Raw genomic sequence first — 20,699 nt, forward strand, 5'->3', positions numbered from 1 at the left:
TAGAACTGGAACGGGCTGAGAAATGTTGATTGATCTTGTGGGGGTAGGATCCCAGCTACATCTCCCCTGCAAGTGATTCAGTTCAGACCCCAAATGTCATGACTAAAGACGGTTTTAAATATCCCAGGCTACTTAAGGGGCCAGCCCTCAGTGGCATTTAAAATGACAGTCAACTTCAGGGTGGGCACTTGGGCCTGAGAGTAATAGCAGAGTGAGGTTGGGCTGGAGGGAGGGCAGGAGACCTGTAAAGCCTACTCTCCACTTTCCTCCACCTCCAAGCTCCCCAGCCAGAACCCCACCTCCTGGCTGCCGCAACCCACTTCAAGAAGCCGGCAAATGCATAGTAGTTGCCGACCAGAAGGGGTCGCTGGAGAGCGAGCAGCGCTCTCAGTCTCCCTCATAAGCGGGCTCACAAATCTCCAAATACACACATATCCAAAGCTATATATGTTTCTGAAGCCATACTCGGTTTCTCCAGGGTTCTTTCTTCCTTCTTCTCTCCCATCTTATTATCTTTGCCTTCGTTCTCCCCTTTCTCTCCCATTCCCCACCTGTTCCTTTCAAAGAATTTCTGAAGTTCACATGGGTGTCCAGGTCTCTTGGTTCCTGTCCTTACCAGCATCAGCAAGAAGCATGGGTTTATCCTGGCTGTGATTCAGACTTGGTGCCAGGCGCTTGGAGACCTTTAGGACTTGGCAAGGCTTCCTTCCAGGAATTTGCAACCTGGGTAGGGGGAGTAGTAACTCTGCTGAAATTAAAGGGCTCCAAGGGAGAGATGCACCGAGGGGTCCTGCTACTGTCTCTTTTTCTTAATGAAAACCCTGGAGGTGACACTAGGGAAATTTTGGCCATACCCTCTCCTCTAAGGGTTTATTTGTGATTCTAGACTCTTACTTTCTGGGATTAGTGTTGAATTGGGATGGGGTAGAAGATGGGGAGAGAGATCTAAAAGTAACTCCCCCTGTAATCCTGATTTCCCCCTCAAATCCCTCTCCCTACCCGCTTTACTTTTCCCAAAGGGACTCCTCTCCTGAGACAAGCTATTTTAATTTCTTAGCATTTCTTAACCACTTTTCAGTGGTTACAGCTGAATTCCCCAGGAGTGGATGGGATGGGGTGGGGTGGGGTGGGGACACTTTTTCCTTTGGACGGGTTTGGCAAAGGAGACATTGGGCTGGCTGGCTGTGAGGGACAAAAGAAATCTTCCTTACAGCGCCACATGCACAGATGTATCGCTGCGCCCCTCTGCGGGCGGGGACCCGGCTTGGCAGATGGCGAGAAGCCGAACTGGGTAGGGATTGTCCATCAAATGGCACTTTCTGGGTGGCGGGGATCTCGCGGCGTCCAGGCGCAAAGAGGAATACAAGGGACCCCCTTTGCTGGCCTAGGCAGTGCCTCCCAGAAGTGAGGGGGTCATGTTGGTTTGGGCGGATAGGTTAAGTTTTTTTTTTACTTCCCTCTTCAATAAAAGATCCGCTACAAGACTTGCGAAGGGGCTGAGAAGGGAGGTGGCCGGGCCCAGAGGGCACCTGCTATGGTTGGCGAGGAGAGCAGGCTGGGAAGCAAGATCTCCTGCACGGTTCAGTTCGGGGGTGCCGGGATTGCTTCTCTGAGGGGTCAGCGCTGCAACTCTGTCGCCTCGGGGCAGCGGTGACAGGCACACGCCCCGCCCTTTCTCCTCCCAAGACCTGCGGGCTTTTGTTATGCAGATGGCGGCAGGAGGCTGTGCCGGAGGAGGAGGGGGTTGGTGGGGAGGAGGAGAGACGGAGAGGGGGGAGGAAAGTACAGCTCGCGCGACCAGCCTCCTCTTCCAACGTCACATTGTGCGAGAGACAAAACCCGGGCGCGCCTGAGCTCACACGCGCACGCACACACAGACGACCCTGTCGCCTCTTCTCTCCTGGCGCTGCCGAGAAAGCCAGCCCTGCCTTCCCTTCCTGGGGCGCGGAGGCTCAGCAAGCTCAGAGCTCAGCCCAGAGACAACACAGAAGGCGAAGAAAGACGGTGGATAAGCCTTCTTTCTCCCCTGCCTGCCCGGGCTGAGGCGCCCCATCCCCCGCCCTGAACCCCGATCTCTCCCACCCCACCCCTCTCGCTTTCACGCGAACTGAGCCCGGAGCCCGGTGTGCCCCCGTTTGGAATCCACGTTTCAGCACTTCGGACAGCGCCCGGGCGCCCCGGGCCCCTTTGGGTTGGCTATGGCGAGCGTTCAGCAAGGCGAGAAGCAGCTTTTTGAGAAGTTCTGGCGAGGAACCTTTAAAGCTGTGGCCACCCCGCGTCCCGAGAGCATCATTGTCGCCAGTATCACGGCCCGCAAGCCGCTGCCAAGGTAATGACCTCCTTCTTAAGAGGAAAGAGACCCTGATGGTCCTTCCTTCTGGCCTGTGTGCCCCAGAGCCCTGAAGGGTGGATGCAGGCGGCTGGGCCAGGGCGCCTGTCTTTTCCCGTCACTACTCGGTATCTCCCGCTGGAACATGGGAACTAATTGCCTGTGTGAGGTGGCGGCTGGTGAGAAGGGACAGGGAGTCTTCAGGGGGAGCAACACTCAATAGTCTGCTGACCTGGCAACTGCTATTTGAGAGATTTTGCTTTCTTAGGGTGGGCAGTGTAGGTGAGATAGGACTTAACTAAGAAACTTTTCTTGGTATCAGAGCCCAGAGGATGGGGGGAGGGGGCGGGCAAAGGAATGGTGGTTCAGGGTGGTCGGGGGTGTTGTACAAGAAGAGAAAAAGAGGGCTGAACGAGCTCTCAGCAGTGTTCAGAAGTAACGGCACATTTCTATACTCCGCTCAGAAACTAGCGAGCTCTGAACATTCGACAAAAGCCCATATGCTGTTCCCTCAAATACACCCTAAACAGCACCCTCCTCCACGCCTTTCTGGCTGCCACCGTTGCTGAATCCTCTCCTCTCCTGCTTCCAAAACCAGTACTCTGAGCTCTGGAGTCAGGGGGGAGACTTCCAGGATCATGAAGATGATCTTGGAAGAGTTTTATTTGGTTTTCAAAAAGGATCTGATTGCTTTGAACTCAACCCTTAGATGGTGAAAACAGTGTGATGGGAGGAATAAGGGAAGAAAAGAAAGGCAGAAAGAAGGAGAAGAGGTTGTGGGGTGAAATGGAGAGGAGGTGGGGAAGAACATTCCAAGACAGAGAAAACCCAATCCTTTTCATAAAGCATCCAGTTTAGAGGAGTTTGAGAATGAAAGGAAGACTGTGCCCTCTGTCAGGGAAAATCAAGGCAGTAGGAAAACTCATCTTTTGCTGGTGTTGGATGAGTGGTTCGGTGGGAGAAAAAGAAAGAAGTGGACCAGGGGAGACCACTTGGAGGATTAATTGATCCTGGCTACATTAGAGAGTAGATTGAAAACATGTCTGTGAGAGTGGTTCAGAGAGAATGCCTGTTCTGGCACCACTGGATCTGAACTTTCCAGTGGGTGTGGTGTGGATGACAGGGAATCATATCTAAAGAAGCAAACTCAGACGGGAGAACTTTTCACAGTCTGATAGGAACCTAGCTCATACAGGTCTTTAGAAAAATGGGTACCTCATGTTGGGAATGGGTGGACCAGAGTCCGGATGTGGCCAGTATTTGTGGATTGGGGAGGGTGGGGGGACACCTTGTGACACAGTCTGGAGAAAAGGAATCATAGCAGCAAATGCCATCAAAAACTGGTGTTTCTCTGCTTGAAGAAAGGTTCTTTGTAGAGAGTTTTGACGTCAGCAGGTTTATCTTCCTGGGTTTCAGCCATCCATTCCACCTTTGGAGTGAACCTATGTTGGCAAGTCCATTGCTGTGTTAGCCAAAGAATATGCCCTTGTAGAAGAAACTAAAGACAATTTCATTGAAAACTACAAGTGTGACATTTGGTCCGGAGTCTTCCATATATTTAAGGGATACAGGAAGAGGAGAGGAGATTCCTGGTGGTATTTTAGTACAGAAACTACCTAAGTCCACCTGACCTGGCACGTTCACCCTTTCCCTGTCTGTCTGTGACACTGTCATGCCCCTTTCTTAGTCATATTCTCAATCATATGAATTGCCCAAAGTCTCCAAACCCTCATGCTTTCTGTAGCAAATCTTAATATCATGCATCTGATACTCCTATAATAGCCAACCCTCCTCCCCCAGGTATCATTTAATGTCCTGGGTCTCCTTTCCCCTGGAAACCACCCCTGGAGTGAAAGTCTGAGTCATAAGCCCCTAATTTATGTCATGCTGGGAAGGATCCCCTTCAATACTTCTGTAACAGGTGTGGCCTCTCTGTAGGATAGATTTGTTTTATAGCTGTTACTCCTGGTTTGGGGTGGAAAGTGAGTAGGGAGCTTTTGTATCCAAGTCTTCATGGAAGGCTGGGTTTGAGTGGTCTTTTAACAGACTGTCTATAAAACCGGAATCATCCCCATTCTCATTGAAGCCAGCCACATCCAGTGCAGAGGTCAATTTCTACCTCCTTCCTAATGTTGCATGCTTACTTAACAGTGGAAGTACCATGTTTCCAAAGCTGAGTTCTCAGGAAGGAAAGAGACAGAGACACTGGCATAGCATCAGCTGAGTGCCAGTGGCTTCATCTAGAGGCAAGCTAGGGACTTGGTCTCATCAGAAATGTCTTTTAGTTCCATAAGTCAAGCCCAGCACATAGTTAGCAGATCTGTAGGGAGATGGAGGAAGGAAAACACCAGACAGTTCTGTTGGTTACACACTTAATATGTGTTTATAGATAAGGGTTACCCTTCATCTGAATGAACTTCCCCAGGATATTTTCAGTGTATCTCTGAGGATAATTTAGTACCAGGATAGAAGCTTACATTCAATTGGTTGATTTCATAGCGCTATGCATACATCATACAATCGCACTCCAAGCAAAACCTCTCCTTACCTCCCCTCTTCCACTCCCCCACCCTCCATGAGGCATACTTGATGAGGCAATAGCTTTATATGTATCAAATTGCAAGCAGATGTCTGACTCAAATGTCAGAACAGTATAGCAGAGTGGGAGGCAGTATATCATAGTGGTTAAGGGCTCAGACTTGAGTTTCAGACAAACCTGGATTCCTGTTCTGGCTCTCCCATTTAGCTGAGTGTCTTAGACAAGTTTCTTTACCTTGCTGAGTCTGTTTTGTCAGCTGGAAAATAGAAATAATAATAGTAGCCATCTCAGACATTGAGTTATGAGGATTGAGTCAGGTAAAACACTTCCCACAGTGTGTGGTACATAGTGATTGCTTAACAGACATTGCTTCTAAAACAAACAGTTCAGAGTTTATAATGGCCAAAGGAAATGAACATTTTCTTTCAGTATTGTGTTCTTCAGGCCTACCTGTTTCTCCCCCAAATAATGCTGGCAGTAAACATTATGGGATTTCAGCTTCTGACAGGCAATGCATTGAGATGGAATTAACACACAGGAGGTGGGTTGGGTGTGGTCCCATAATTCTGTTCCCTGAGGGAAGGTTAGCTGCTTTCTGAAATGACTTTTTTAGTTATCGGGTGGAGGGCTGCTGAAGAATCATCTAGATCCTGAATGGATTGGTATAACATCGCACAGAGTATTCTTTTCATTTGTGTAGCAATGACCGGGTACTATTGTCAATCTAAAGAAGGCTCAAACTCCTTGAATATCACAGTTTGAGCCCCTAGTTCCAATATAATTTATTATTCATATCAATAGTGAAAAGGTTTGCTGTGAGTGGTTATCCAATGGAAGACCTAACAGGGACTACCCCAGAGGAACCAGGACGTATGGTTGCCATAGTGAAGCCTCACCCTATACCAGCTGGAAGACAGTCAGCATGAATCAGTAAGACACTTGGAGAGTAAGAGACCCCTCTTTTGTCTCCACCAAAGAAGTATAGTCATTTTTCCTGACATTAGTTAATTCTCTTTGTTAATTATTTGGTCCAGAAAAGTTTGCACCCAAAAGTTTAGGCTCAAAGTGGGAAACTTTAGTGTTTGAGGCTAACTCCAACTGTAATAATCGTATCACCGAACAGTAGCTGAGGGCTTAATGAATGAGTAAAAAACCCATTTGAAATTAGCGTATCAATTGTTTGTAGATGCAGGAGTGTTTGCAAAGGTCTAGAAAGGCGGCCCTCTTAAACAGCATAAGCAATTCTCTTTACAATTCTTTTGGCACGCTATTAATTTTTGTTCGAAAATCCTTTCTATGCAGAATAGTCCAGAAGCAGACTTCAGCCCAGGTCTGTCTAAAGGATCATAAATTCCAAACTATTGCAGATTTTACTGCATAAAGGGAAAGATGGCCAAATTGTAAGGCAGGAAAAATGCCTTTGAACCGTTTAATTCCAGACTCCCCCTTTGTGCCAAGAGATCAGTTAGCACATTTGTGCTGACTCTGTCCTCGGGAGCAGAGTGAGGGGCAGCTGGGAGGTGATTTCCTGACAGCCTGTGGTTAAAAACCAAGGTACCAAGGGTTGTGGAGAATGCTTGCCCTGGCAATGAATGATCATTTTTCCCTGGAAAGGGAGTGTTATTGTTTGGTCGAACCTTTCTCCTTCTGAAAGGTGAAATTTGCTGAATGGTGTACAGGGGTCAGTGGGGGTGTGGGGGCGTATTATTTCTGACACGGCTGTTTTCACTTGGCAACTGTGCTGTCTTAGAGACTCGGGCTGCGGTAGATGCTGAATGAAAGTTGGACGCATTAATTGAATGAGTCCACGCGGTCCAAATCCGTATCAGATTCGCTCTCTCCCAGCCCACCCCCACTCCTGACGGGCTGGGGATTCTGATCAATGCAGCCTAAGAGACACACACTCTGCAGATAGATTTGACTCTGACTAGTGTCAGAAGGAAGCTCTCTGGATATAGATGTCTGGCTGGCTGAGTGAGTAGACACGTCGGCTGGTGTGGGTACAGGAGGTTGGACTAAATACCACCTGGAAGTGTTTTCCAGGCCTGTGTGAACCTCTGTTAACTCCATCCCCACTCCAGGCCGCCAGAAAAAAAAAAAAAGAGGGGGGAACACCCCTAAAAACCTAACTCCTCTGGTAAGGAAAGAAGCCTGGGTCACGCGCCTTCCCACACTGTGAGCACCTCCAGCATGCCGCAGGGGCACAATAAATTTTTAAAAATATCCTTTCTTCCAGAGTGGCTGGATTTACCTTCCTGTGAGGTGGAAAGGCTTTCAGGGGCTTAACAAAACCAGAGTTTCTCAATTGCTCGTTACCAAGACTTATCTGAGATGTGACAGAACACCTCTGAAGGGGAGAATGTGGAACAGTTAAGAATTTGGGCTCTGAAGGGGCGCCTGGGTGGCTCAGTCAGTTAAGCATCCAACTTCAGCTCAGGTCATGATCTTACGGTTTGTGAGTTCGAACCCCGCATAGAGCTCTGTGCTGACAGCTCAGAGCCTGGAGCCTGCTCTGGATCCTGTGTCTCCCTCTCTTCTCTGCCCCTCCTCCTCTCTCTCTCTCTCTCTCTCTCTCTCTCTCTCTCTCTCTCTCTCTCTCATAAATAAACATTGAGAAACAAAAAAGAATTTGGGCTCTGAAGTCAGATCTGCTCAGGCTGAAATCCTGCTGTGCAATTTGTACCTTTGGAATCTGCTAATCACTTCAGCTCTCTATGCCTCAGTTTGCCCGGCTATGAAAGACTGATCTCATGGGGTCATAGTGAAGGGTGGATGAGATCATTTATATAAAGAACATGACACAGTGCCTGGCCAAAACCTCCATTTAACGTGCTCTTGTTACCAAGACATGAGTTACCTAATGAGATGTCGGGAGAGAGTGCTAAGCCCCTCACCACCTGAGCTGGGTGGGCTGCTTGGTGGTGATGGTTGGCATTCCTTGGCCTTACCACTTGACCATCCCAGTGCTCTGTATAAGTTTTTGATGTGGTTTTAGGATTCCCTAAAGAGCCACTGGAGATGTGTAGAGCTGTTTTTAAAACATCTGACAAACTCCAATGGCAAACTAACCAAAACACATGTTTCCTTTTACTATTTTCACACACTTAATAGCTCCATGACTTTTGGCCAGACCTTGACCTTCTCAATCTTGGTTTCCTCATCCATAAAACGGGGCTAATATTAGCAGCCCCCTCCAATAGCTGTTGAGAATATTGACTGGGCTAATTTATGGAAAGTGTTGTTTGGCACACAGTAAGGGCTCCATCAGTGTTAGCTCTTACCATTAGTAATGAATTGCAGTTTTTATTATTACTATGTGCCAGGCCCATCAAGGAGGAACAGATGAATGAAAGGCAGTCTCTCCCTTGGAGGGCCTCAGAGTTTAGCAGCAAAGGTGGGCACAGACACCAGTATATATGACATGAAGCAGATTGTCTTAAGTACTGTAATATAGGTAACAATAAAGAAAAGGAGATGTGGAAAACCAGAGGAAGGAGGCACCCTCCTTGAGGCATGAAGTCCTTTGCTGGTAGTCACACAGTTAGCCTTTGTTGTCTGACCTGTGAAATGGGAATGATTCTTTTATATTGTCAATTTTACCTACAAATGCAATGAACATCAGAATGATTAAGGTATTTGTCGCTAGTAGAGTCTCAAAAAAGACCTTCTCCCCACCCCACCCCCCCCCCAGAAGAAAAAGCAATTTACACTTTCGGGAGGGGACATTATCTGTTGTGGGGGAGGGGGTCATAGTCAGTGCTATTAAAGGAGGATTGTGGAAAGGAACTGCCCTTATATAAAATTTCCAACTCCTCTGTCATTGGCTCAAGCATGCAGACTCTGGTGTGGGCCATTAGGTTTCTTGTCCTTCATGGTCTAGCTCTGGCTGAAACAAAATCCAGTCTGCATTCCTTGAGCAGCCACCAATGGTGGGGGGATTGGAGTGAGCCCATACATGTTAAAGAGAAAATAACCCAGAGGGAATGAATCGCCAAAGTGAAGAGGCCACATGTGGCTAAAAAATAAAGTTATGCTTCCATTAATTGGACACTTTTATTGAGCTCCTACTTGATATAGCCGTGAACAACACCAGTCCCTGCTGTCACGAGGGAGAAAGGTAATAAATGAAGAAACAAACAAACAAACAAATCATATAAGGTCAGGTTGCAATGAGTGCTATAAAGAAGAATAAAGCAGGGGAACGGGACAGCAGGTGAGGATGGGGCTGCTTTGTTGGATGGAGTGGTCCAGGGACCTGGATGCAAGGAGGGAGCAAGCCATGAGGATAACTGAGGGGAAAGTGTTTGAGACAGAGGGAACACCAAGTGCAAAGGCCCTGAGGTGGAAGCATGCTTGGTGTATTTATTTATTTATTTTTAATTTTTTTTAACGTTTATTTATTATTGAGAGATAGAGAGAGACAGAGCATGAGCAGGGGAGGGGCTGAGAGAGACAGGAGACACAGAATGTGAAGCAGGCTTCAGGCCCCAAGCTGTCAGCACAGAGCCTGATGTGGGGCTCGAACTCACAAACTGTGAGATCATGACCTGAGCCGAAGTCGGACGCTCAACCGACTGAGCCACCCAGGTGCCCCGCTTGGTGTATTTAAAGATAGCAAGGAAGTCAGTGTGGCTGGAGCAGAGTGAGTGACGGGAAGACTAACAGGGATGACTCCCTAGATGCAGGCAGGAAACATATCGAGCAATTAACATTGTAAGCCAGTTAAGGACTTCCCAGACCCTCGGCTTCTAGACTGGGAGCGGGAAGAGGGTAACAGGGGTGCTCCTGCCCTCTCCCTCGGGGTCCTGGGTCTGATCTGCTTCTCTTGGCTCCTCTCACTGACTCGAATGCAGCCAGGATGACTTTGAATAGCAGTGTTAGAAGCTTAGCTGGGCCCCTGCATGTGTTATGGACAAGCATGAAATTTACAATCTCTCTGATTGTGATCAATCAGATTAGGAAATTGAAAAACACACTGTTTAGACTTCCAAATAGCAGTGGCAAATCTTGTTCCCATGACGGTGAGGGTTCGGTCTATCTCTCATATCCATGCGTGCAAATTTAGACTATCCCTCTCACCCAGCCACCCCCCTTCACTGCACACCTTTGAAGCTACAGTCTGCTTACTCTCAGTCTCTCCCTCTCTCCCTCCACCGCCCCCCCCATCTTCATTTGAGATTTTGCTGAGGGAGCTCCCATATGTCACAGCCTGTGTGCGGAGCTCCGTGAAATAAAACACAGAATTAAGATGTCATAGAGACAAAGCCAAACCAAATACAGGAACAATGCCGAACCCTAAAACAGTCATTAAGTAATTCACGTCTACATGTGTCTGTTCAAAACAAATATTAAGATCCTCTGGACGCAAATGTTTCTCATCAGGAGAATCCCCTCGTCGCCGGATTCCCTGGGCTTACATCCCGCTGACAGCTTCGCTGAGCAGAAACACCAGTGGATCACTGTTCTCTGGCTTCATTAAAAGTTGAGCTTATGCAAGTGAGCTGGAATTTTACAAGACAGTCACCACTCCTGCGGGAAGAGAGGTGCCATCTGGGCCTGAAGTGTGTATTCATGGTGTGTGTGTGTGTGCACACTCACTCATGGGAGAAAGTGTGTTTGGGGCTCCTTATGGCATTATGGGCCCAGCCCTGTGCTAAGCAAGCATGTTTGCTCTGTTAGCTAATTCTGTCTTCACAGTAACTCTGGGAGAGACGTATTTTTAAGACTGTCTTAGAGATGAGGAAACTGAGGCTCAGAGAGTGGCAGTGACCTGCTCAAGGATGAATGGCTGGTAAGAGTCAGAACTGGGATAAGAACCCAGAGCTCTTGATAGATGTGTGTGTAGTCCAGTACACTTTGCAGAGGAGGAAAAACAGGCCAGGGAGGCGGTGAAGGCGTGTCTTGTTCAAGGTCATACAGTTTGTTAAGAGGTGAACCTAGGATCTGAACTCGGGTCTGCCTGATTACAACTACATTCTTCTCTACCTGCTGTACATCCTGTCACTGTGGTTTGGCTTTTAAGGTTGTGGGTGTTTTTGTTTCATCTTGCTCATCTTGTTTTATGTCCCGTCGGCTTAGGCAATAGCTACTGTTACAATCCCAACTCATGCCACTCTCTAGAACACTGCCTTTCCCTCCTTACCCATTCTCCACATCAAGCCAGAAGAACCTCTTTGAAAAGCAAGTCAGACCATATATACCCCCTCCACCCATCTAACGCCCTCATCACTGACCCTTGGTTTGCAGAATACAGAGCTGATCCCCTGCTAAGGCCTAAATATTCTCCATGGTCTAGCTTCTGCCCACCTCCCCAAGATTGTTTCTGAAATGCTTACCCTCATTCCTTCTGTTCGGCCATATCCCTCTCTTTTTGAGTCATCCAAATTTCCCATGTCCTTTCTACCACAGGGCCTTTGCACATGATGCCAGGAAAGCCCCCCCCTCTCCCTGGTGGCTAATTTATATCTACCGCACTTTCTGATCTCAGCTCAAATGCCATTTCCTCAGGGATTCCTTCCACAATGCTGTCTGAGTTACAGACTTTCTTATCATCCCAGTACCTCTCGTGATTCTCAACATGGCTGTAATTTTATATTGATTTGTGAGATCATTGTTAAAGTGTACCTCTCCTAAGAGACTGAAAGCATCATGGGGACAGGGACTACGTCTATGTGCTCATTGGTGATCTCTCTCATCTGACACAGGGCAGGAGGCTAAGCAAGTGCTTGTTGAATGCATGAATTATAACACTTTCCCCTCATCAAGTCACTTTCACACCTAATAGTCAAGCATATGGAATTGCCAGTATTAAAAAACAGCAATATTAATTCCTTTGATTTGCAAGAGAAACATTGGAACTGCTGAGGACAGGACCATGTCTGTCTCTTTCCTGGCTGTATCTCAGCACCTAGGACAGTGGTCCACAGTTGAGGATCTTTGTTGAATGAACAAATAATGAGGACGTGCAGGAATAAACACATGGTACCGAAGGGGAAACCCAGAAACTTACAGAGGTATGGCATCAGAATTTAAAAAAAAAATTTATTTAACATTTATTTAGTTTTGAGAGACAGCGTGAGCGGGGGAGGGGCAGAGAGAGAGGGAGACACAGAATATGAAGCAGGCTCCAGGCTCTGAGCTGTCAGTGCAGAGCCCAACGCAGGGCTCAAACTCACAAACCATGAGATCATGACCTGAGTTGAAGCTGGCCGCATAACTCACTGAGCAACCCAGGAGCCCCCAACATCAGAATTTTAGAGCTAAAGAGACTTTCAAGATCATCCAATCTCCTCCATGAGGAGGTCTGAGGGCTATGTTTTATACTATGTGTAATGTATTGGAACCACAGTGTGCATGTATTTCTTACTGAGACCGATGTAAGATTAAAAGATCTTTAGGAACAGGGTGCCTGGGTGGCTCAGTTCGTTAAGCGTCTGACTCTGGTTTCAGCTCAGATCGTGATCTCACCATTTGTGGGTTGAAGCCCTGCATCCAGCTTTGTTCTGGCAGCACGGAGCTTGCTTGGGATTCTCTGTCTCCCTCTCTCTGTCCCTCTCTGCCCCTCCCCCACTGGCACTGTCTCTTGTCACTCTCAAAATAAATAAATAAACTTTTTTTTAAGTGCTTAAAAAAAGGTCTTTAGGACTCACTGCTCTAATTCAGATCTTCATTTTGCAGATGGGGGACTGAGACCCACAAAGGGAGAAGGATTTGCCCAAGTTTCATAGCCTGAGTCAGCCTGGGTGAGCTCTGGGTTCAGTGAAGTGGTGTTTGCCCAATGTCGTGTTTGTGTTTGAACTTCCCTGCTGTGATCAGGTGACCAGACACTGCTCTCTCTTGCCACCCTATCCCCTACTGTGAGATAAGGCATCCTGCCCCATAAAGACCTCCTGTGGCATATGCTGCCTGAAGCCTGGTCTGGGAATCCTGATGAGATGTCCATCTGTACCCATCCTGTGCCTAACAGAGCAGGTGAGCAGCTCTGGCTGTTTCTGGGATCATGTTTCAGAGCTTCCAGCTGATAAGGAGGATTTTGTTTGGCCAGCTTCCCTTGCACAGCCAGGTGGCAGGTGATTCTGGGGCTCAGCCCACTCCCATAAGGGGTAGGTGTCTGTGCAGTGGTGCAGGATGGGCTCAGGGCCACTGTTCACCATGTGGAGAGCTGTTTCCAGCAGGAACCCACCATCATAACAGCACCTTCTATTGGTCAGCTCCTTACAAACCAGTGTCGCGTTGCTGTGGCATTCAGCCTGCAGTCAGGATGGGAGGGCCAGAGGGCATCTTTGAGGAACTCAAAGATGGGGAAGCTGAGGCACAGAAAGAGCAAAGGAAGCTTCACAGAGCATCAGAAGGTCACTTGCGCAGTTATAGCTGAGATATGGGCCACTTGACACCCAATCCTAAGATATCAGAGTGCTCAGAGTTCCTTGGGGAAGAAGGCAGAAAAACGAATTTATTCCCATTTTACAAATAGGGTGAGTGAGGCTCAGAGATGTGAAATGACTTGTCTGAAGTCATATCATGAAATAAAGCTGCATCATCATTGTTCATTCTCATTTGGCCCTCACAACAGTAAGTGCCAGTTTTGTGTCCATTTTGCAAATGAATAACTGAGGCTCAGGGTCTCCAGGAACAAACCCCGGGTCTCTTGACTCCAAGTTCAGGGTCTCCATCCCACCGTGGGACAATATCTCTGACCCCACAAGCTTGTGCACTGAGAATGGATCCAAATTCATTCCTATCAGAAACAAAGAATCGTGATTGCCAGGATCCCTTTTTTAACTTATGCAAAGGATTTTATATCTCCCTTCTGATTGTTCATTCATACCTCCATCCAGCAGAGAACTTCTACTCAGGCAAAGCATAATAATGAATAAAATTTTCTCTTACTCTCAAGTTGTTTACCTGTCTATAAATGTATAAAAAAAGACATGTCTATAAATAACAAGCAATTAGCAGGCAGAGCAAGAGTTAATGTCATCAAAAAGTGAATCAAAGTCCAAACAGGTAAAGCGACTTGCCCAAGATCATACAAGTTAGCTGTGATGCCATGCAATTTTAGATCTCTCCTATTCAATAAACCAAGATCTATGCTAGGCAGTTCGTAGATATTATTTCACTTTATCCTCATGCCAACCCTATGCAGTAGATACCGTTGTCCCCATTTTGTAGGTGGTAGAAGTGAGATTCAGAGGATGTAAGCAATTTGGCCAGGGTTCTCACCTTGTGGGGGTCTGAGTTAGAATTACAGCCCAGATGTACTGCTCCAGACTTCTCTCTTACCCAACATTTTCTTCCCCAGAGGCGAGATATGGAGCACAAAATGTCACTTGTGAGACCTAGCTATTCTCTTGCTTTTAAGGTTCTAGATGATCACGCTGGTGGAGGCTTACTCCAAGACTGGGCTCAGGCAGAAGGGCATGGGCCTGTCCAGCAGTGACACTGACCTCACGGGGGTGGATGAGGGCTTGCCCCAGGGTATTGATGGTTCCCTCCCACACTGGGCAATCACTCAGAAGGAGAATCAGCCAGTGGGAAGTGCCTTTCACGGTAGAAGTGCTCTTCCCAGCAAGAGGATTATTGAACCATCCCTGAAGAGGGATAACCCTTTAAGACAAGGAGACAAGAGATATTGATAGTTAACCATGTGTTTTCTTGACCAGAACTAAACTCAGAGACGGCAGTGAAGAGGACCACAAGCTGAATCATTGGTGTTGAGGAAGAGGGTCGGATAATAGATATTTGTTAAGCACCAGGATTTCCTACTTCCTTGCGCTAACTTGGAGGGTGATTAAAAATAGCCTTCTTTACATTATAAGTGAGAACACAGGTCCAGAAAGGTTATTTTACTTGTCCAAGTTTGCCCGGTTTGGCAGAGCTCGGACTATTGGCCATCGGTTCACACGTTACCATGGAGACATCCATCATTCCTGCCTGCATGGCACCTTTCTGTTCTTGTGGGTTTCCCCACCTTCATTCTGTCTCTCCTCTCCCTAGCCTGGAGGCAGTCTCTTTCTACTCTGGAGAAATCTTTCTTCCCTTTGTGTTTCTTCAAGACTCTCTCCTAAGTCCATAAATCCCCCTACCTCTACAGGCTTTGACTTTTTCAAAAAGAAAAAGCTAAAAACACTCTCATATTCTTCCTGTTTTCAACCCATGATGTGCTTAAATGGTAAAAAAAAAAAAAAAAAAAAAAAAAAAAAAAAAAAAAAAAAAAGGAGAAAATACAGGGAGAAAAAAGCCACACAGGTCAGTATCTCAAAATATTATCCCATTTCATATCTCCTTAAATCCCTTAAGCTTTTGAGATGGTAATGTTATTATCTCTAATTAATAAGAGAGGAAGCTAAAGTTCAGGAGGATTATGTGACTTCTCCAAGGTAACACTTAGATCCAGGATTCAAACCCAAGCTTGTAAGGCTCCAGTAGTCAAGATTTTAACCACCATGTCCCACTAATGCACTACTTGTGAGAAAAAAAAAAAAAAAAAAATCAAAATTGGCCGGAGACAAGGAGTGACTTCCCAAAGATCCTTCAGCAAGTCAGCAGATCGGGAACCCAGTTTGCTGATTACAGGCACATCAATGAGTACTGACATTTAATGGGCATCCCCTGCGTGCATCTGACCTATGCTCCCATCCTCCAGTCTCTAAGGAGGTTATATTCAACTGAGCCCTAGAATAAAGTTCAGAGAGGAAAAAGACATTCCTTAGAGTGTTAACCAAACTATAGACCTATGTACCCGAGTGGGTAAGGACAGGATGGTGAAAAAATGTTTCATAGAAAGTGTCAACAGCTTCAGCTTCAACTAATTGGTAGTAGTTGCCTGAAGCACTGTGTTAAGATGACTTCTGGGGCTGAATCAGTAGCAAAGAGTGTTTTGATTGATTAGTGATGTCTGTCATTAGTGCAGGAAAGGGAGGTGACAGTATGCATGCCATATATTTATCTTTCCCAGGATGGGAATGCTACAGTTCTTGGAAGGAGCAGATCAAGTACCAACCATTGAATACTTACTCTGCTGCCATGCTTTTTACATTCATTGTTTCGATGTCTGTTGATCTCAGGACACCCTCTCTCCCCCATTTTACAAATGAGAAAACAGAACCTCAGAAAGATGAGGTTCCCAAGGCTAAAGAAGCTAGTCAGTGGTTAACCAGCTCTGATAACTACTGGTAAATACATAAGCTATTAGAGTGATGAATAGACTATCAATAGGTGAGCAATCCCAGAACTTGTTAATTAGTGTGTAAATGTATATATTTGACCAGAGGGCTTTGTCTTGTTTATCCCCATACACTTAGTAGCTAGCACAGGGCCCAGGACACCCAACATGTTGGACAGCCAGCACCCAATGCATAGTTACTTAGAACTACGGACAGGCACTGTGCTAGATACCCTTAAAGGGGTGCTTCAGAGAGTAAAGAGATTTGGCTATGCATATATTGACAGGGAAGACAGGATCAAGGGCCAGCCTGCCCACTGCTGATTCTCAAGATGCCAAGCTAAGCGGACACATTTCATGATCTCCTCAGGCAAGTCAGGGAGCTGAAGCAGGACAAGGGGGAGGAAACGGGTGTCCTGCACCAAGGGAGCTATTTCTGGCTTTGTGTTCTGCCAGCAGGATGCTGGGAGGCTGTAGGAGCCGGATCTGCTGCTGGGGCTTACTCAGAGTCAGGACAATGCCAGCTTCGTCTTGCCTGGAACACCTGAATGCCATGTAAGAGGGGGACGGCAGTGGGGAGGGTTGGCTCCTCATGGAGACCAATCTTCTTCCGCCACATCTTTTCCCAGCTGTGTCCAGCCTCTGTCAAGTTTGGGGGTGATTTATCTTATCTGCAGAGTTGGCATATTACATTTTTAAAGAGTTTCAAATTATGAAGCATTATGAGATGAGTAGAATGATTTTTTTTTTCTGTTTCACAGATGAGAAAACTAAGACTAATCAAGTTATTTATAACAGCAGTAACAACTACAACAGTATAAGTCAGACATTATGCTAAGCATTTCATACATGGTAACTCATTAAAACTTCACAATATTGAGCTTTATTCCCTGTGAGACAGGGAATATTGTCTCTGTTTTGCAGATGGGGAAACTGAGGTCCAAAGAGGTCAAGACTTCATTAGGCTCAAGTCCCATCTGATTCCAGAGCCCATGTGGCTTAATCTCCGTGCTGTACTGCCTCCTTGTCAAGCAACTAATTCACTTACTAATTAAGAGTTTGCATTTATGTAGTGTTTTATGTTTTCTGCATACTTTATGTATATTTGTGTCTTTGAGTTGTACTGTGGTTGAACTCTCATACTATAAAGGTAGATGGAAGAGGTATTCTTTTTTGCTTCACATCCTTTGACACATCAGAAACGGTGCCCTGAGTCGGAAAGATGCTTCTACTCTGCTCTGTACCGTGCTTTGTACGGCACATTTGATATACACGATACCTTGAATAGTACAGCAACGTAATCTCTGCACTGTACTGTGTTTCTCTTCCCCAAGCCTCAATTTTGTTATCTCTAAAATGGGAGAGAGAACCTTCTTCCAAGGTTACTGTGAGCATTGGAGACGATAAACTAGAAAGAAGAGCCTAATATACCTGATACATCAAAGAAGCACCCAGTTATATACTGTGGAGTCTGCCATTTTATAGGAGTGAGCAACTACTTCCCTTGCTGGTTCTCTTTAAAGATGGGGATGAACAATTATGAGGTGACTGGCTGGAGCTAGCCTGGTCATCTGTAACTGAGAAGTTGCACCAAGTTTATTCTTAGCATCCTCTTCTCTCCCCTGTGATCCCCTGATCACCAGAAAGGAAGGGACTCGGGCCCAGGAGCCATGAAATCTCCGATATGTTTAACCCCGGTGGATGGATGCAGCATTTCCAGTGATGGGTCCTGTGTTCAAGACCTTGGTGGTGTTGGTTTCCACCTGAACAGTGCCAGGCCAGAGCTTTAGTCAGGATTGGGTTAAACTGTTTCTAGGTGCAAGAGGCACCTCTGAAAAAGTACAGGCAAAAAGAACACAGAAAATGTATTTACCATTGGAACATAGATTTTGTGATTACAAGTCATCTAGCCACGCACAGCCCTATCCTCGGGCTGTAATTATGCTTGTTCTGAGGTTTCTCAAGAAAGCTAGAGACGGAGGCATTTCACCAGAGCCTAACCTAAGTGAAACCTTAGTGCTATCTGGAGTCATTGGATTGTTTGACCATTGGAACCTGGGAATCAGTGCCACTGGAGAGATGAAGACTTCCACTCCTCCCTTTCTTTCTTATGAATCACTCAGACCACTGCAATCAATTCCTAGCACTCCTTTCTCCGAGAAACATATTCTCTGACCCTGTCTGCTGGCTGCTGATACCATTTGGCCTCAAAAAATAAGCAGACTAGATATCACCTTGGATGCTGCAAGGTCATTAAATGAGGAAAATGTAGTTAGGGTAGGCAAGAATGACAGCTATAACAGATAAAGCTTGGGATCTCAGTGGCTTAATATGATCCAATCATGTCCTGCTCATATCTCCATCCTATGTGGGTTGAAGAAGGGTTTTTCTTCATGTAGCCATACAGGGACCCATTTCCATGGCATGGCTTCAAGTTTCTATGGCATGATCCAAATGAAAGATGAGGAAAATGAACCAAGGTGGAGAGATCCCACTTGCTCTTAACTGCTTCAACCTGGAAGTAACCCAGCACTTTCATTTACATTTCATTGGTGGAAGCTAGTCACAAGATCCCATCTAGGTGCCGAGACAACTGGGAAGTGTATCTAGTAACATGTCTGGGTGGAAAGGGAAGGGAGTTTGGTACCATCCTCTCTCATAATGGGAGTTGCCTGACATTCCTGAAATCACATACCAGTAAGCATCTGAGGTCTGCCCAATAAGTTTTTTCTCCCTATGAGAAGAGGGAAAGAAAAATAAGTTACTGTCCATTGAGCATTTACTACGACTCAGGTACTGTGCTAAACTCTTCACAGGCATTAGCATGTTTAATGTACATATTTTTTTTCAAGTATATGCTGTTGTTCCCATTTTACAGACAAAGGGAGTCCCAAAGAAAGGAAGAGAATGATTAAAATCACATAGCTAGAAACCTCTGGTGCCAGGATTTGAAGATAGATCTTAACCCTTTGACCACACTGCCCACATGAAGTACAGCATTCCAGATGTTTGGGGGAGGATAAAACATGGTGACAGACAAAGCGATTAGCCAGTGCATGGGCCACCATTACTGTTTATTTAACACTGGTTACAAAAAAGAAAACAAGAGAAGAACTTAGCCTCTAGAAAGTTCCTTTTTGATCTTTGGGAAGTAATCTCCCCTGATTGTTTTTTCCTTTGCAAAACCACTTACTCACTTGAATGTTCAGTAACTTATTTATTCAGTGTGTTTTATGTGACAGGCCTGGTGCTGGATGCTTGGGAAGTAACGATGAACTAGACACAGTCTCTTCTCTCAAGGAGGAGAGGTAGGGTATCGGATGGATTCATTCTCCCCAAATTCTTAGAGATTATGAGAAAGGACACCAGCGTTGTCGGAAACTTGGGTTCTGATTGGCTGTTGGGATGGGATAGAAACCCAATTGACTGGAAGGGTCTCTTTCCCATTCATGGGACAAACCAAGTAAGAAGGCAGATATAAAGGACTGTAGTAGTGTTTATTTAGGTCTTTCCAGAACGTTTTCCTTTTCTGGATAGTGACAGTGCCTTACTTCCATACCATTCAGGGCCACAATAGACACAATTATATTTCTCAATTACCATAGACACTCTATTGATATAGAGCTAGCATATGATACTAGGAGAGCCAGTCTCAGCCCTTCTCTGGGATCAAGTACAAGGGAGGGGCTCTCATTGGACACAGATGGTGAGAAAGGCCAAGCTGGATAGCAGTAGTAATAGTAACACCTAGCATTTATTGAGTGTTTACCCCATTGCCAGACACCATGCTAAGCATTATATGTGAACTACGTTGCTTAATCCTCACAACCACCCTATAAGGTGGGTACTTTTTCATCATCCTCATTCTACCATTGAGAAACCTGGAGCTCAGAGAAGTGATAGCACTGATTCAAGGTCACACATTTAGTAAGAAATAAAACAGGGATTTGAACCCCAGACCCTGTGCTCATAGCCACTCTACAATATTGCTGTATTATGTCTGTATAGTTATATCTGTGTCCTAGGGAAGAAAGGTATGTGAGAAAGCTCTGTTAGCCTTGGGGTACAGCCTGATCAAGGACCAGGGGTGAGTGGATTGAACTCATTCACTTGGGCTACACTCCTCTGCCTCCCCTTATTCCCCAAGAACTGTGTCATCCGATCAAACCCCCAAACTGCAGGGCTTTTTACCCTCATTGTCTCTAGCCTGCCTGAGCCCTGGTCCCCAGGGTTCTGTGACATCCTTGAATTCCTGATGCTCTCGGGGACATGCTGCAAAAGATTGAAGTCAGCAATTGTGTAGATCGCTGACTGTCAAAAATGAGGGCAATTTTATATATTTTTTCGGTTCCTATTTCTTCTACTTGCTTTCCCTCAAGGGTTTGAGATTGTTAAGCAGGTGAGCTGGTAAAGGTTACAAGGGGAGGTCACCAACTAAAAGTGAGATATCTCCAATGCATGGATATCCAGACATAGCTAAGATACCACTCCCAGCACGGCCCCAAAAGGAAGTCCTTTTAATGGGCAGTAGAAAGATTGGAGGGACACAGGAAGGTCCCTGTCCTCTCATATCTCAGTGGGATCTTTGGACCTGTCAACTACACACCACAAAGTCTTCCTAAGCAAACCATCATAGAGAAAATGCTGAATTATCTTTGTATTCTCTC

At 46.1% G+C, this 20,699-nt stretch overlaps 1 protein-coding gene across 1 annotated transcript in view; it reads left to right on the plus strand.

Annotated features, from left to right (window-relative positions):
• The first annotated feature begins 1,526 nt into the window (after positions 1-1,526).
• Positions 1,527-20,699, plus strand: part of SRRM4 (serine/arginine repetitive matrix 4) — a 156,280-nt gene continuing 137,107 nt past the window's right edge. Inside the window, exon 1 of the mRNA XM_060611824.3 lies at positions 1,527-2,329. Within this exon, the coding sequence (XP_060467807.3) occupies positions 2,199-2,329 (131 nt within the window). The 5' untranslated portion in view covers positions 1,527-2,198. The remainder of the gene's footprint in view (positions 2,330-20,699) is intronic.

The sequence above is a fragment of the Panthera onca genome, chromosome D3 (assembly GCF_046562875.1).
Source record: "Panthera onca isolate mPanOnc1 chromosome D3, mPanOnc1 haplotype 2, whole genome shotgun sequence".
NCBI classification, from domain to species: Eukaryota; Metazoa; Chordata; class Mammalia; order Carnivora; family Felidae; genus Panthera; species Panthera onca.